Below are 16,022 nucleotides of genomic sequence, written 5' to 3'. Positions count from 1 at the left end.
AAGCCGGTTGAGGCAACCCTGGATCCCTCTGATGAAGAAGAAGAGTTTGGATTTGATATCCTGCTTTATCACTACCCGAAGGAGTCTCAAAGTGGCTAACAATCTCCTTTCCCTTCCTCCCCCACAACAATCACTCTGTGAGGTGAGTGAGGCTGAGAGATTTCAGAGAAGTGTGACTAGCCCAAGGTCACCCAGCAGCTGCATGTGGAGGAGCGGAGATGCGAACCCGGTTCCCCAGATTACGAGTCTACCGCTCTTAACCACTACACCACACTGGGATCGAGTCCACCCGGAATGATCTAGGGCTCTTAAAAGGAGGGGCAAAGGAGAGTCACCTCCCTTCCTGACTGCATAGAACCATGGACTTGTAGTGTTGCAGAGGGACACCAAGGGCCATCTGGCCCAACCCCCTGCAATGCAGGGATTCATCCTGGGTCGCAATGGAGCTGCTCCAAAGCACCAGCCTGGGTCCTAAAATCAGATCAGGGGGAGGCATATAAAAGCCCTATGCTTTCCCTCCACTGTCGGAGGTATGTATGCCTCCCAGTTGCTGGGAATCGCAAGTGGCAAGAGTGCTGCTGCTTTCAGGTCCTGCTTGCAAGCTTCCTGTAGGCATGTGGTTAACTACTGGATGGGCCTTTGGCATTCTCGCAAAAGCCAAACGTAAAAAAAAGAAGACCTTCTTCTAAGATAGCAAAACAACATCAAACCTTGGGTTACGTGGAAATATATTCAATAACCACACAAGACGTAACCGGCTGCACTCTTGCAAAATAAAGTATACTATTCACTGTATCATATAATATATTTCAACAGAACTGAGTCCTAAAATCCAATGGAAAAAGCAGAAGATCCAGTGGATCAGTTCATCCTCTAATCCAGGCATCCCCAAACTGCGGCCCTCCTGATGTTTTGGCCTACAACTCCCATCATCCCTCGCTAACAGGACCAGTGGTCGGGGAAGATGGGAATTGTAGTCCAAAACAACTGGAGGGCCGAAATTTGGGGATGCCTGCTATAATCAGTTCATGGATCAGATCTAAACATTTGTACGTGTCTGTTCCACCTGCGTCAGTTCATAAAGTCGCAGCAATCCACATGACAAGCAGTTTCAGTTCCACAGAATCCTATTCCAAAAGACAAGGATTTCCGGAATATTAACCTTGTTTCGCCGTCCTGGGCTTCATCAGTTATACAGGTCTTACACCTGAGGGGTGTAAACATGAGGATGTTTTTAGCTCATTCTACAGGACTGAAATATGTACTGTACCACATTTTATTGAAGCATCTCATTCGGATGAGGACCTGACTTTTTTGTAATTTGGATGTATTTGGTTCCTGTAGAACAAACTAAAAACATCCTCATGCAGAAAGAAACTAGGCTTATTTTCTTACTTAATATTTTACACCCCTCAGGTCTGAATACTGAAATTGATTATAGCTGCTTTTTATGAGTAGGAACTAGTATTGATATGTAGAACACCTAAGTATGGACTAAGTTTGCTTTCATCTGTGGGGTGTATGGGTCTCTTTAAAAAATAAATTATGTATCTATGGATTGCTACTACTTTGGATCTGAAAATTGATTACAGTTGTGTATGAGTTTGTATCAATTTTACATGCATAACTCCTAAGCATTGTTTAATTTGTTTTTACTTTCTGCTGGGCTACAAGGGTCACTTTAAGAAAGAAAGCTTGTATCTGTAGATGGCCAACACCTGTAATTGAAATCAATATTGTGTTTGTCCATATAATCCCACATTGTAACAGTTGATGTTTATCGCAGCTACTACAATGACACAAATCTGCTATCTTGTTACCTCACTTTTGGTATGTGCGGTTGTTTATGGTATTTATATTATTCTTTCTGTAAAAATGTGTGACATCACAACATTGCATTTATTTGCATCACCCAGTAACTGTACCCCTTATGAAGCCCAGGACGGGGAAACAAGGTTAACAGGAACAAATGTCTAGACCTGATCCATTAACTGATTAGAGTATGAACTGATCCACTGGATCTTCTGCTTTTTCCATTGGATTTTAGGACTCAGTTCTGTTGAAATATATTATATGATACAGTGAATAAGTATACTTTATTTTGCAAGAGTGCAGCCGGTTACGTCTCGTGTGGTTATTGATTACTTCTTCTAAGATAGGCATCAGTTCATTTGGTGGCAGGTGACTGGGCAGGGAAGGTGCAGGCATGACTCAATTCTGCCTACAGGCTCAATTGGCTCCTTGAGGGAGGTGGCGACAGTGGGGAGTGGTGGTCTCTGTTTTTCCAGAGTGGCCAGGCACTGTGCTGGGAGACAGAATCCCTAAAGGTTCCCATTGGTGTCATAAAGAGTTCATTAGCCTTTCAAAAGCCGGCAGTGCTTCTAATTCGCCGCCGATAGGTTTATAGCTGCTGTCTGATCCAAAGCACAAAAAATGCCTGGACTGCAGACTGGGATCTCAAGGGGCAGATAGCGGCAATGGCCTCCGCACAACTTTACTGAGCGCTTTTGCCGGGTAACTCTAGTCCAAGGTAAACATGATAAAATCCAGGCCTTTGGTGCTATTCCAAGCCAGCTGGCTCACCACTGCCCCAACGCTCTTCACATTTAATGGCCTCTAGGAAGGAAACACTTTGACAGGTCATAAAAGGCGGCCCCATCGTTTGCTGGGCATCGCCTTCCTGGCGCGACTCACTTTGGTTGCAGAGGATCCCGCTCCAGCCAGCAGGACAGTTGCAGCCTGTCTGGTCCTCATTGCACACCCCTCCGTTTTGGCAATCGTCACACGTCAGGCTGCAGTCATGGCCGAAGGTGTCGTCCAAGCAGACTGCAAGGAAGGTAAACTGTTATAGAGCTCAACCTTGAACCAAGAGGCAACAGTAGCGTAATACTTTTACGAGGGCTAACTGGGGGAGGCTCCTAGCTCAGTGCTTAGCATGTCAAAGGTCCCAGGTTCAATCCCTGGGGCCTCCAGGTAGGACTGGGGGAAAGTCCCATCTGCAACCCTGAAGAACCACTGCCAGTCCGTGTAAACAACACCCAGCTAGATGGATCAATGCTCTTGTCCAGAATAAGGATGTAAATGGATTGTTTGATTCATTTAAACAGCTGCATCGTAAGATTCAGCAATGCACAGAAGCTGGTGTGGATAGCCAAACAGCAGTTTAGCAAATCAGGTCATTAGGTGCTGGAAATCACAAAGACTGAATTCACGTCTCCCACTACTGGAGTGCAATATGCTCAGAATAAATAAAATATATTTGAATGTCTAACTTTGAATGTTTTTTTTATGGTTCTCCTGCAGGATAATCACAAGAAAGAGAAGTGTTCAGTAACGAACTTGGGAGTTTGCAAGCTGTAGACCCTATAGAATGAAATCTGGGGGGGGGGGATAAAAAATGAAATCTGAGTGGGTAAACTTGTAGGACATACACATTTGTCGCACAACAGAAGCAAAAAGTACGTATGTTCAGTGGAATAGTGATTGTTGCTGGTGTGTGTTTTGATGGAGGAAGAGGAAACCAGGGAAATGAATAATGGAATGGAATACCTGGGGAAAGGGCATGCCTAGCTGACTGGCCGCAACCCTGAACAGGAGCACTCATTTTAGGAAAGAGGACACTGTGCAATGTTTTGCTGTGAGTCCCACGTGTGCTTACTGAATTTCTCAGACAGTGTGTGCTCCCCTCTTGCTTCCGCCTCCTCCTCCTCCTCAAGGTAGTCTTCATCAAATAGCTGGGTGAGCTCATCTCGCAAGACCGCCACGTGGGGGAGCGGGCGGAAGATGGGACGCCGGCCATCCAGGGCCTCCACGGGTTCATCGAGCACTGCGGAGAAAAAGCAAACCATGCCAAGGACATTTAAGGAATGCCAAGGACCCAGAAAAATGGTCTGATCATTCACCAAAAGAAATAAACTCAATATGGGGGCTGAGCAGTGTATAATGGTCTATATTGTTTTATGTTGTAAAGAAACTAAATGCCCTTTTCCAAAATGTCACACACACTCTGCATGTGGACCCTTATTCACTCATTACATTTTTAGGTATAGCTTGAGAAGGGTCGCTAATCATAGAGCATGTGCTTTAGATCCAGGCGGAGGACCTTTTTATTTGGCCCTTCGGATAGTGCCTGGATGGAAGACAGAGTTTGGGGGAGTGCAAGTATGCATAGGAACTATCCTGCCGTCTGAAGGTAAAATTGGCATTCAGTGCTCCACCCACTTTTGCCTCTGGCCCTGGCTCACTTTGGGAACAGGGCCCCCAGAAACTTGCCTAAAAGGGAATGTTGCCCTTAGGTTGAAAAGGGTTCCCATTTAGATGCAGAATGTTCTCGGTTCAGCTCCTATCATCTCCGAGGAGGAGGATAAAATTGGGAACTAAATGAGAAGGGGGCAGAGCTGGGGGTACACCACCTTGAGTTTCTTAGAGGAAGGTAGGAAGAAAATAAAATGTAATAAAGAAACAAATATAAGTAGGTATAATGAAGAGCCACTGTGTTGTGTTGGCTTTTAATTTCTTTGTTGATTTGCTCCAATGAACTTTTGGGTTTTGTTTTGTTTTGGGGGTTGCTGACAGTGGCGTAGCAAGGGCGGCGATGGGAGCGGGTCGCTCTGGGTGCCACCCTGACACTCAGTGCCTCCCCACTGGGGAACTTTTTTTCTGTTGCATGAGATTTTTCAACTGTTCTTATATGTTCTTTTCAATGCTGATTTCATATCTGAAATCAGTTTTGTTCTATAAGCTCTAGTTCCCCCCCCCCCAATTCTTGTTTTTCACTTTTCACCAGAGCCACAGCCGCATGGGGGGGGGGTGACAAAACAAATTCCGCACTGGGTACCACCTGGGCTTGCTACGCCTCTGATTGCTGATATTTCCTGCACCATGTGCACCAAGCCTTTTGGATTGGATGGACTCTCGATCTAAAGAAATAAAATGCCTCCAGTGTTGATAATAATAAGAATGAAATGGGCGGAAAGATGAAGAAGTCACTTACAGAGACAGCTCCTTCGGTCTTCATCAAGCTTGTAGCCAATCTGACAGCTGCAATGGAAAGACCCCACCAGGTTCTGGCAGAGGTGCTCACATCCGCCGTTATTTGAAGAGCACTCATCTACATCTTAAAAATTAAAGGAGGTATTTTTTAAGTTTTAATTTTGAGCTACACATCTTCAGAATGTAAGAATCTAACAACATGGCTGGCCTAGGCCAATGGCCCATCTAGTCCAGCATCCTGTTCTCACAATGACCAACCCAATGGGAAGCCCAAAAGCTGGACCTGGGCACATGAGCCCCCTCTCCTCCTGTGGTTTCCAGCAACTGGGATTCAGAAGCATAACTGCCTCAGACTATGAAGGCAGAGCACAGCCTTCATGGCTAGTAGCTAACAATAACCCCCATGCATTTGTCGAACCCTCATTTAAAGCCATTCATTTTGGTGGCCATCACTGCCTCCCGCGGGAGCAAGTTCCATAGTTTTAACTGCGCACCGTATGGAATATTTTCTTTTATCCATCCTGAAACTTTCAACGCTCAGCTTCGTTGGATGCCCACGAGTTGTAGTGCTATGAGAGTGAGGGGGAGGGAAACTTTGTCTCTGTCCACTTTCTCCACGCGTCCATTCTATAAGACTTGCAACATGTCGCCTTGCTCACTCTCCCTTTCCTCTAAGCTGCAAAGTCCCAAGCGCTGCCACCTTTCGCTCCACCCCCTTGATCATTTCTGTTTCCCTTTCTCTGAACTGCGGGTCAATAAGATGAACCAGACTTAAGACTGGGAAACTGACAGATCCTTCCATCCCTAGATGCACACACACGCAAAAGCACGTGGACATTTGTGCAGGAGCTGAAAACGAATGGAAGGGAGCAATGGCAAGCTTTCTTTTTTTTAGTCCCACTGAGCGCAGAGCACCTCCCTACCATCACAGCTGCAGCCGTCAGCGTTCAGCCTGTATCCAGCGAAGCAAACACACTCGTAACCCCCTGGGTAGTTGTAGCAGTCCTGGTGGCAGCAATGAGAACGAGCGCCGCACTCGTCTGTATCTGGTCGAAAGAGAAACAGCTGTCAGCCCGCATCAACCCTGGGAAGGGCCCTGGGAAGGAGGAGCAAGTTTACCCGGTCCTCCCCCTGAGACAGAAGTGGGGAAGGCATTGGGCTCTGCTGGCATTTCAACAGGAATCTCCCCAATTCCTACCTCTCAAACGGAAAGGCCAGCTGTCCTGCAGTTCTCTGAGCGACGTGTACAAAAATGCATATATTGTGCGGGAAGGGGGCATCTGGCTCAGTAGTGTCTACACTGACTGGCAGTAGCTCTCCAGGGTTTTAGGAGGGGGGGGGCAATCCCAGCCCCATCTGGAGAGGCTGGGGATTGAACCGGAGACCTTTTGCATGCAAGGCAGATTTTCTCTCGCAGAGCAGCAGCACTTCCCAAAATTGGGTAGGGGAAAGGAGAAAGGGGGTTGGGGAGAAAGATGCGAGTGAAAATCTCTACTTGGACCTCCTCTCCCGGCTACCACTGCCCTGATTGCATGTTTAATTGGGGTTTAAAACCCTAATTAAGTTTAGGGCTGTGCATGGCCCGCCCCCATTCAGTTCAGGGTCTGGATTGTGCCAGGGCTGGGTTATCCCAGGCCCAATCCAACATGCTGAATCAGACCTCAAACCAGATTGGCCCAGTATACCTGAAGGAGCGTCTCCACCCCCATCGTTCAGCCCGGACGCTGAGGTCCAGCTCTGAGGGCCTTCTGCCGGTTCCCTCCCTGTGAGAAGTGAACCAGGGAACCAGGCAGAGAGCCTTCTCGGTAGTGGCGCCCGCCCTGTGGAATGCCCTCCCTTCAGATGTCAAGGAAATAAACAACTATCTGACTTTTAGAAGACATCTGAAGGCAGCCCTGCTTAGGGAAGTTTTGAATGTTTGATGTTTTATCGTGTTTTTAACATTCTGTTGTGAGCTGCCCAGAGTGGCTGAGGAAACCCATTATTATAAATAATAAATTATTATTATACAAGTCTGAGGTTGCCCATAGATACTGTCTACCAATTACACTGGCTTGAAATGAAAGTGCAAACAGTATTCCAGGCCCTACTAAACCTTCCTTGCCCGTCACACACACTCAGAGCTAAAATTTTTTTAATAGAATCATCCACAGTAATTGCCCCTGGACATGGGAAAGCTGAGAAAATCCCTGTTGGGGGTGGGGTGGGGAGAGAGACAGCAACTATAACCTCAATGCAGAAAGGATGCAGGCAAAATTGCACTTAATGATCCTCTGAAGATCCCCCTGGATGCTCCGGGCACTGACCCAGACAGAACTATGCTCCACACGCGCAGCTCAGATGCATCCGGTGCATAAACATTTAAACACACGCGGAGCCAGTTCCCTATCCAGGAAATGCCTGGCTGGTAAGATCTGCGGAGAGTTTCTGATTAGGTTAATTGCCAGACTGGGACTCAGCACGGCGTGATATAAAATGAAATACAGACATTTGAGATCGTGGCATTCACACCCACACACACACACCTACGCATACTCCTTTGTCCAGCAGGCAACCTACAGCTTGACAGAGCGTTGAGTTTTTGGCAGCTTACTTGGAGACGGAGACCTTGCTATTGTCAGTCATTCTTCTAGTGTTGTTGATTGATGGGAAATCAAAAGAAACCAACTCTCCCAGGGCCTGTGGTATTAGCACCTGCCGAGCATGCAGACGGTCTCAGGTTCGACCCCTGACATTTCCAAGCAGGGCTAGAAAAGTCTCCTCTCGGAAAACATGGAATCTGTGTTGACAATGCCTAGCTAGATGGCCTGACTCAGTCTAAGAGAGCTTCAGATGTCCACTGGGAGTATCTGCAGCTGAGGGAGGGAGCAGAAGTTCAACTGCTGGCACCTCCTGTTAAAAGAATCTCAGGCAGTTTGGTTTGGAAAGATCCCTGCCTAATATCTTGGAGAAGTGATGCCAGATAGTGATGGACCAGTGGCCTGGTTCATTGTAATAAAGTGCAATAGATATGCTTCTCGCTTGTCTGGATGGATGGAGAAGGGTGTACAAGCATGTGTAGAAACTGGCTGCATGAAGGTAACATTTAGATGCATTGCCCCACCTACATTTGCCTCTGGCCATACCTGTCCCTGGCATGTGGCCCTCAGAAGGTTACAAAGAAGGAAATGTGGACCCCGGGCTGAAAAATGTTCCCTATCCTTGCAAGCTTCCAGTTATACCAGGGAGGTGTTCCCCAGGGTCCTGTCAGGTGGGGGGGGGGGGGGTAGTTCAATCAGAGACATCCCTGATGGCCCAAAGATCCACGCTGGGTTCCATTGGGCAAGTGACCCATGCTTTCTTCACGTGTGTCTTGCTTACTCAAGGTCATACCCCTAAAATGGAGGATATCATGCAGTGTCCACAGTTTATTTGGCTGCCCTTAGCAGCCAGACCAAAATAACCCATATGGTTGCCTCCATACCCTGGTTGGTTTGTGTGCTCTGGATACCTAGACCAGGCATCCCCAAACTTCGGCCCTCCGGATGTTTTGGACGACAATTCCCATCTTCCCCGACCACTGGTCCTGTTAGCTGGGGATCATGGGAGTTGTAGGCCAAAATATCTGGAGGGCCGCAGTCAGGGCCGTCTTAAGCGCCCCTGGCGCCGTGGTGCAACAGATCCCTCCGGCGCGCCCCCCCTGCCCCGTTTCCCAGCACAGTGGGCGGGTGGGCGCAGCGCGGCTGCTACAGGCGCTGCTGCGTAGTGGGCGGGCAGGCACAGCGCGGCTGCCGTGGGCGCAGCTGCGTGGCGGGCCGGCCGGCCAGCGGGCGGGTGCAGTCGCGGCGCCCACCTGGTGGGCCGGTGCCGTGGTGCCCTGCGCCACCCAGCCTGGCCATAGGGCCGGCCCTGGCCACAGTCTGGGGATGCCTGACCTAGACCAACCAATGGCCAAAGAGCCCTTTCTCAAACAGGAGTACAGGGACCAGAGGGTTTTTGGGGGGTTTTTTTAGCAAGAACTTGGGGGAAATATTGTTGTTGTTGTTGTTGTTGTTGTTGTTGTTGTTGTTGTCAGGTGGGGGAGGGGAGGCTGGAACGGATCTACACCCAATGCCTGAGCCAAAAATCCACCTATATCTGTAATCAATAAAGTTGTGGCCATTTCTAATCCAGAACATTGTCTGCTTAATCACATCTTACATTTAGTCACTGCCCAGTGCGGGTGTCACTGCGACTGAGACCGCAATAAACAAACAACTTCGTGGTGAGTTCCCCCACTGTTTCCCCCCCCCCAGAAAAAAGGCATGGACAGGTACCACCATACAACTTCTAGAATGATCCCCAACATCCTCTGCAACTCAAGGGTTGGGGTTCAGCAGTCTTCTGGGGAAGGCAGCAGAACACTCTGCCCAGTGATCTTGATGAGCGAACAATTTGGAAACCTGGAAATAGCTTAGCAGTCATCTCTGTAAACAGCAACGAGGAGCCATTCCTACAGACCAGGGATGGGGAACCTGTGGCCCCTTAGATGCTTCTCAAGGCAAACCTCCAGACAGCCCCAGACAGCATAGCCGGTGGTCAAGAATGATGAGTATTGTAGGCAACACCTGGAGGGTCATAGGTTCCTCATCCATGCTTTAAGTAACATATGACTGTAACATAACATATGCAGTAAGTAAGTTACTGCATAGGAGAGATGGAGGGATGTCTCTACTTCAAAGAGGCATTCCCACCTAAGAGTGAGGGATGCCTCTTAGGTCAGAGATGGGGAAACCTGTGGCCCTGCAGACAGTGTTGGATGCCAACTCCCATCAGCTCCAGCCAGCGTGGCCACTGGTCAGGGATGATGGAAGCTGTAGGTCAGCAGAGACTGGAAGGCACCAGGTTCCTTGCCTCTCATATGCTCGTCATAGTTTTCTTCTTCACTTAAAAAATTACAGCTCAGTTATTGGATTACCAGTGCAAGTCTTCTGGTCTTCATCCAGCTGGTACCCTGAGTTGCAGCTGCAGACGGGGCCGGTGCTGGTGTGGTGGCAAAGGTGGGAACAGCCCCCATTGCTGGTCTCACAGCTGTTCACAATTTCCATTTCTATACCTGGAAAAGCGAGAAGAAGAAGAGGAGGAGGAAGAAGAGAAACACTATTGACTGGTTTCCTACAGAGTCATCTATTGACCCATGGCCAAGCGGAAGCATAAATTTGCATGAAATCAAAATTTCAGTAAAAGAGTTTGCACACATTCAAATTTTAAGAAGAAGAAAAAAAGAAGAATATCTGAAATGTGAATTCTGATATTCGCATGCCTACACTGGCCCTTGATATTTCATTTTTATTTATTTTACGAATCACTTCCTGTGAAGCATTTTGATTTTTTTAATTGACTTATGCTACAAATACAAACAATTAGAATAAGACTTATAGTCGTCATGCTGATTAGATAAATAAAAAGAATCAAGATTAAGAAATTATAGTAAAAAGGATGAGAATACACATCTAATACATATCCAAGCATTTTGATTCTTGAAGCAATTCCACAACACAATAAAAACACACGTAAAACAACTGGATATCTAAATACAGGTTTAAACAAGGGTTATTTACCTGGACTAAAATCCAGAGGCGGAAGTCAAAACATGTTGCAAGAGAACTTAAATCTCTTGTTTGATTAATCACGGTACTGTATATATTATTTCAGGGATTAACAGAATCCCAAAAGGGATGTGGACAGGGCTTTTCTTTCAACCGGAACTCGCTGGAATTCAGTTCCAGCACCTCTCAGGTGAGCATCGTTGCCATTATAAGAGGACAAGGGAGGAGTTCGTGCTGAGTTCCGGCACCTCTTTTTCTAGGAAAAATAGCACTGGGTCTGGAACAAGCTTGTGTGAAGTGATAATTTGATGTGGGCTGACTATGTGGCCCCACCAAAAGACTCCATAACTCTCCCAAGGAAAGCCTTATCTAAGCATCTTCCGCTCTTGCATTTTCATCAGAGGGAAGAACATGGGGTTGCACTCGATGACCCTTGGGGTCCCTTCCAACTTCCAATGTTTCTGTGATTCTATGGAGGTGGATACTTACGGTAACACTGCTTGCCGTCAGCCCCCAGCTCATAGCCTGGATTGCAAGTGCATTTAAAGGAGCCGCGGGTGTTCAGACAACCGTGCACACACATGGCTATCCCTGCTACGCATTCATCGATATCTGGACAAAAGAAAGCAGAAGCAAGCTATTTTATGCAGATGAGCTATTTAGATCCCCAGACATAATTGCCAGCTTGCAGGGGGTTGGGGCCCTTCCATCTCTACAGTCCTGTGGTCCCATGAAATTGGGGTAGAATTGCAGAGAAAGTGAGCAGAACAGCTGATGGTGAAGACTGCCATCGAGCCAGAGAGCTTGAATGTTGAGCAACTCAGGGCAGTCAAAAGAAAGTGCTTCTTCACACAGTGTATACTTGAACTATGGAAGTGGCTATGGACACCAACTTGGATGGCTTTAAAAGAGGATGAGATAAATTCATGGAGGATAAAGGCGATCCGTGGCTACTCGACATGTTGGATAGGCTATGCCTTCGCCGTCAGGTGAAGCAATGCTTCTGAATATTCAGAGTCGTCCCATTGAAATTAATGGACCTGAGTTACTTCATTTGTTCTAACTGCTGTTCTCTATCCAGATCTCAAATCCTGTTGTTCCCAGTGCTGGTGGAAAGTTTGCCTATTGCTATCCTCTCTCCCCCCCCCCCTTCACGGATCACTGCCTTGTCGTGACGAAGGGGCTTGAATAACTCCAAGAAGCTATGAGCTATGCCATGCAGGGCCACCCAAGACGGACAGGTCATAGCCGAGAGTTTGGACTAAATGTGATCCACTGGGGGAAAGAACTGGCAAACCACTCCAGTATTTTGCCAAGAAAACTCCATGGACATAAAAAAGGAGAAGCTTTGAGAAGAAAGTGAGAGTTTCCAAGGCATGCTCTGGTTCATGTGGTCACGCAGAGTCCAACATGACTAAGACGACTAAATAACAACAACCCTCTCTCTGGCTGCAAAGATCTTACAATGCAGAGCATGCCTTACTATCTTGTTTTGGTCGCCACGGGATCTCCCATCACACTCTTACGTTGTCTAGTGGGCAATGTGGTGTCCTCCAATAGCCATTGGACTCCCAGCACCTGAAGGGCCCAGCCAGCCTGGCTAATAGTCAAGGTTGATGGGAGCTGTAGTCCATCCAACAACTTAGGAAGGGCCCCACATGGACTCCCCAGCTCTAAATGTTGTTGGACGCCAGCTCCCACCAGCCCCAGCCAGCCTGGCGAATGGTCAGGGATGACGGGTGACGTACAAATTATGGAAATAATTAAATTAAAGGTTGAAATGTGTCAGAGAAGGGCTGAGCAAGTAAAGGCTGGAATGTGAAGCTTGTGTCTGCAAGAGAAGCACAGAACGACATGAACACACGAGCTACTGCTGTAACTGTTAAGGACGAAGGAAGGAAGGAAAGTGAAGATGTCATGCCTCCTGATTAAACCAGTAGAAGATAGTAGAAGTACTGCCATATATGGACATAACTGCCCCTTTGCTTCTCTTTGTTTATAAATGTATAAATGCTTGTGGTTTGTTTCTTTCATATTTGGGGTGCCATCCCTCAACTACTTGCTAGCTGAGGTTGTGTTGCACCGGCTTTGCAACACCTAAATAAACATCCTGTTCAACTGACAACTGGAGCCTGGATTTTATTGGCTGTCCAGGCTGAACCCATAGGGTGTGGGTTATTGAACCCCAGCATTTCCCCAACAATGGGAGTTGTAGTGCAGTTGTACGAGGTTGTGCAAGGATGACGCACAAAGCTGTTATCCAGGAACACCAGACAGAAGAACACCACATCGCTCCTCCCTGATCTGTTGCTGAACACCAACTCCAAATAAATTGGAGTCCTTGGAGAGTTGAGAAAATCAAATGAAAAGATTCCAAGAGCTCTGGCCAGGTAAAGGAATAATTTTTAGAAAGTTGATAATAATAAGACAAACTGCAGTAGCAATCCAGTTTTTAGAAATCCAGGACAAGGTCCTGTTTTGGTTTATCCTTCATCAGCTCTAGTTTCATAGTTTCAAGGTCAAAGCTTAAAACTTAAAACTTTCTAAAAATTATTCCTTTACCTGACCAGAGCTCTTGGAGCACCAACTCCAATCATTCCTGACTATTGGGCCAACAGTCAGGGATGATGGGAGTTGTAGTCTACAATCAGCAGGGCACCTCATAGGCTACCCCTGTCCCAGGAGTCTCTCTCCCATGCATGGAGCATATTGGACATGCACAGAATTGGTGGCTGGGGGTTTTTTGGTTGCTGCCCTCCCCCCCCGCCTCATGAACACTAGAAAGGTCTGTATTAATTGCAAGCAGTAAAAGGGATTTTTGTTTTTGCAAGCACTTATCTTCTAGGGCAGCTGAAGGCTCATTCATCATCCTCCCAGACCAGACGGAGCAACTAATTATAACATCTATGGAGATTAGCAAGGCATTTGCATGGGGGGGGGAGAAGAAGGACAGCTCTGCAAAACTTGTGCAAGAGCCTCATGAGATGCCCCGTACCTTCGCAAGCTTTGTTGTCAGCCGCCAGCCTGTATCCAGGGTGGCACTCGCAATGCGCCACCCCACGCCGGCTCTGACACCGGTGCATGCAGCCTCCATTCCTGTCGGCACATGGGTTTCTCACTGGGGAGAGAAGGGAGGCAGCGAGTCAGTTGGAAATGGTCCAAAAGGAAGCAGTCCCAAGGTGGAGCCTTGGCCTCAAGTGCAGAGGATCACAGGTTCAATCCTCAGGAGCATCTCCAGGAAGGACAGGGAAGAGACTCCCCCTGGTCAGCCACCGCCAGTTCGTGTAGTCAATACTGAGCTGGATGGACCCAGTCTATTCTCAATAAAAAGGTCATCTGCAGAAACCCGCAGGCTGTTACCCAAAAAAGTTCTGCTTATGAGAGAGGAACAGTGGGATGCAACCGCTTTGGATGGAGGCTTCCTTGCATCTTGTGCAGAAGAGAAGTTATGCCGTGCGGGTTCTTGGAATGGGTGAACAAAGAACGCTGGCAAGGGCTTGTCCTTCATACAGTTATTCAGGAAAGGAAGCCAGGGGCCAAGTCCTTTCAAGTACATTTTGAAGAGGGATCAGCCAGCACTCAGATGCCAGAAGAGCGGCAGCTTCAACTTTCCACCAGTGAGCTCCTGTTCTAGGTTAATCTGCACACCAGCATCCTCCCCTTTCTGTCTCTTATCTGAGTCCTTCCAGCTGAGATTATCCAGCTGCTTCTCTCTCCATCATTGGCTTTCTCCCCTGCCCTGCTGCAACTAGAGATGACTAAAGGGGAGGCGGGGAGCGCTTCCTGAGAGATAATTCTGTCTGTTCCCTGGTATGGGAGACTCCTGGGCTTGATTCTATTTCATTTCGCCTGGCTTCCCTCCCTCCTCCTCTTCCTTCAAAGCCAAAGCAATCCCTCAAAAGGTGTCCGAATGAACATCATTACGCACTCCCTTCTAAACACAAGCTGGCCAAGCAATCAGGGCAGTGCTGGATTTATGTATAAGCCAAACAAGCTATAGCTTAGGGCTCCACTCTCTTGGAGGCTCCCCCCAAAAAATTAAAGGGGAAAAAAGCTTAATAATTATTTCACTATTAATATACTTCTTCTTAACTGTATTTCACTATTAATATAATTCTTCTTCATTGTATTTCAGTTCAACAATTACTTGGATAAAATACATATTTTGTTATGTGCAAATTTCTTTAGATACCTATTAGGCCCATACATTACCATATAGCATATATTCAACACAAAAAACAGTGACAATTTGTTGTTGACAAAGGACAGCTGGACATAGAAAGGGCCCCATTACCTTCAGTAGCTTAGGGCCTCATCAAATCTAAATCCGGCCCTGAATCAGGGAGCCTCAGTCCAGGCGATCATTATGAATGAGCAACCATTTCTGACCAGCTGATCTCACTTGGAACACCTCGCCTGTGGAAGCCCAGGGGGTGGCACACCTAACGGCACTCACAACTTTCTCTTGTTTTCATCAGGACCAACCCAGGGTTTCAGGCAGCCCCTGCCCTTAGCTGCCAAGTATCCCGTTTTTCAAGGGAAACCCCCGGATTTTAATCCGTTTCCCGCTGTTCTCCCAGATGGAGAAAAATCCCGGAGCCACTGAGCCCAACCCTACTGGGAGATGCTGGGCATTGAACCTGAGACCTTCTGTAGGCAAATCAGATGCTCTCACCACTGAGCCATTGCCAGGGATGGGTGAATCTGCTGGCAGTTTGAGTTGCTCTTGATTTCTTTTCTCCCCCCCCCCCCGGTTGGAATGATGTTAAATTAATCACCAAATGTGAAAACACACACCAGCTTAATTACAAACAATTTGTCCAATTAAAAAAAAACCGAATTAAAATATAGATACTGGTGACTGCATTTCCACCGTACAAATTTGACCCTGGCAATGATATTGGTGTGTGTGTGAATTCCTTATATTTATTAAATATACACAATTCCATGCAAATAGTATGCAGAGGCGCACCTGTCTCTGATTCTAGAGACAATATATAGGCCTCAGGACCATTTGGGAAGAGGGCAGTAGCCCAGTGGCTAGAGCACCTGCTTTGCATGCAGAAGGTCCTAGGTTCCATCACTGGCATCTCCGAGTACGGCTGGGAATGTCCCCTGCTGGAAACCTTGAACAGTCCCTGCATGCAAGTACAGACAATGTGGTGCTAGATGGACTAGTGGTCTGATCCATATAAGGCATGTTCCTTTGTTCTTATTAAACCAGGTCTTCATTTAGAATCATGAGGGCTAGGAACTTACTAGGGGAAAAGGTCCATAGCTCAGTGGCAGAGCACCTGCCTTGCATGCAGAAGGTCAAAGGTTCAAACCTTGGCATCTCCTGATGGGGCTGCAAATGTCTCCTGTCCAAAATGCTGTGTGAACAATACAGAACTAGATGGACCAAGGGTCCAGGACTCAGTATGAGACAGGCCTGCCACATTCCTCTGCTTGATCCGAGCCCTC

At 47.4% G+C, this 16,022-nt stretch overlaps 1 protein-coding gene across 2 annotated transcripts in view; it reads right to left on the bottom strand.

The window, feature by feature from the left end:
• The window catches only part of MEGF6 (multiple EGF like domains 6), a 199,826-nt gene that overhangs the window by 46,453 nt on the left and 137,351 nt on the right, over window positions 1–16,022 (bottom strand). For both annotated transcript variants that reach the window (XM_060276165.1, XM_060276164.1), the window contains 7 exons: window positions 13,555–13,677; window positions 11,049–11,171; window positions 9,929–10,066; window positions 5,916–6,038; window positions 4,994–5,116; window positions 3,659–3,826; window positions 2,695–2,826 (listed from right to left, as the gene is read on the bottom strand). In XM_060276165.1, coding sequence (XP_060132148.1) covers window positions 2,695–2,826; window positions 3,659–3,826; window positions 4,994–5,116; window positions 5,916–6,038; window positions 9,929–10,066; window positions 11,049–11,171; window positions 13,555–13,677 — 930 coding nt within the window. The remainder of the gene's footprint in view (window positions 1–2,694; window positions 2,827–3,658; window positions 3,827–4,993; window positions 5,117–5,915; window positions 6,039–9,928; window positions 10,067–11,048; window positions 11,172–13,554; window positions 13,678–16,022) is intronic.

The sequence above is a fragment of the Zootoca vivipara genome, chromosome 6 (assembly GCF_963506605.1).
Source record: "Zootoca vivipara chromosome 6, rZooViv1.1, whole genome shotgun sequence".
In the NCBI taxonomy this organism is placed as follows: domain Eukaryota; kingdom Metazoa; phylum Chordata; class Lepidosauria; order Squamata; family Lacertidae; genus Zootoca; species Zootoca vivipara.
Note: the sequence above shows the minus strand (reverse complement) of the source record. Positions and strands in the feature narration are given on the sequence as shown.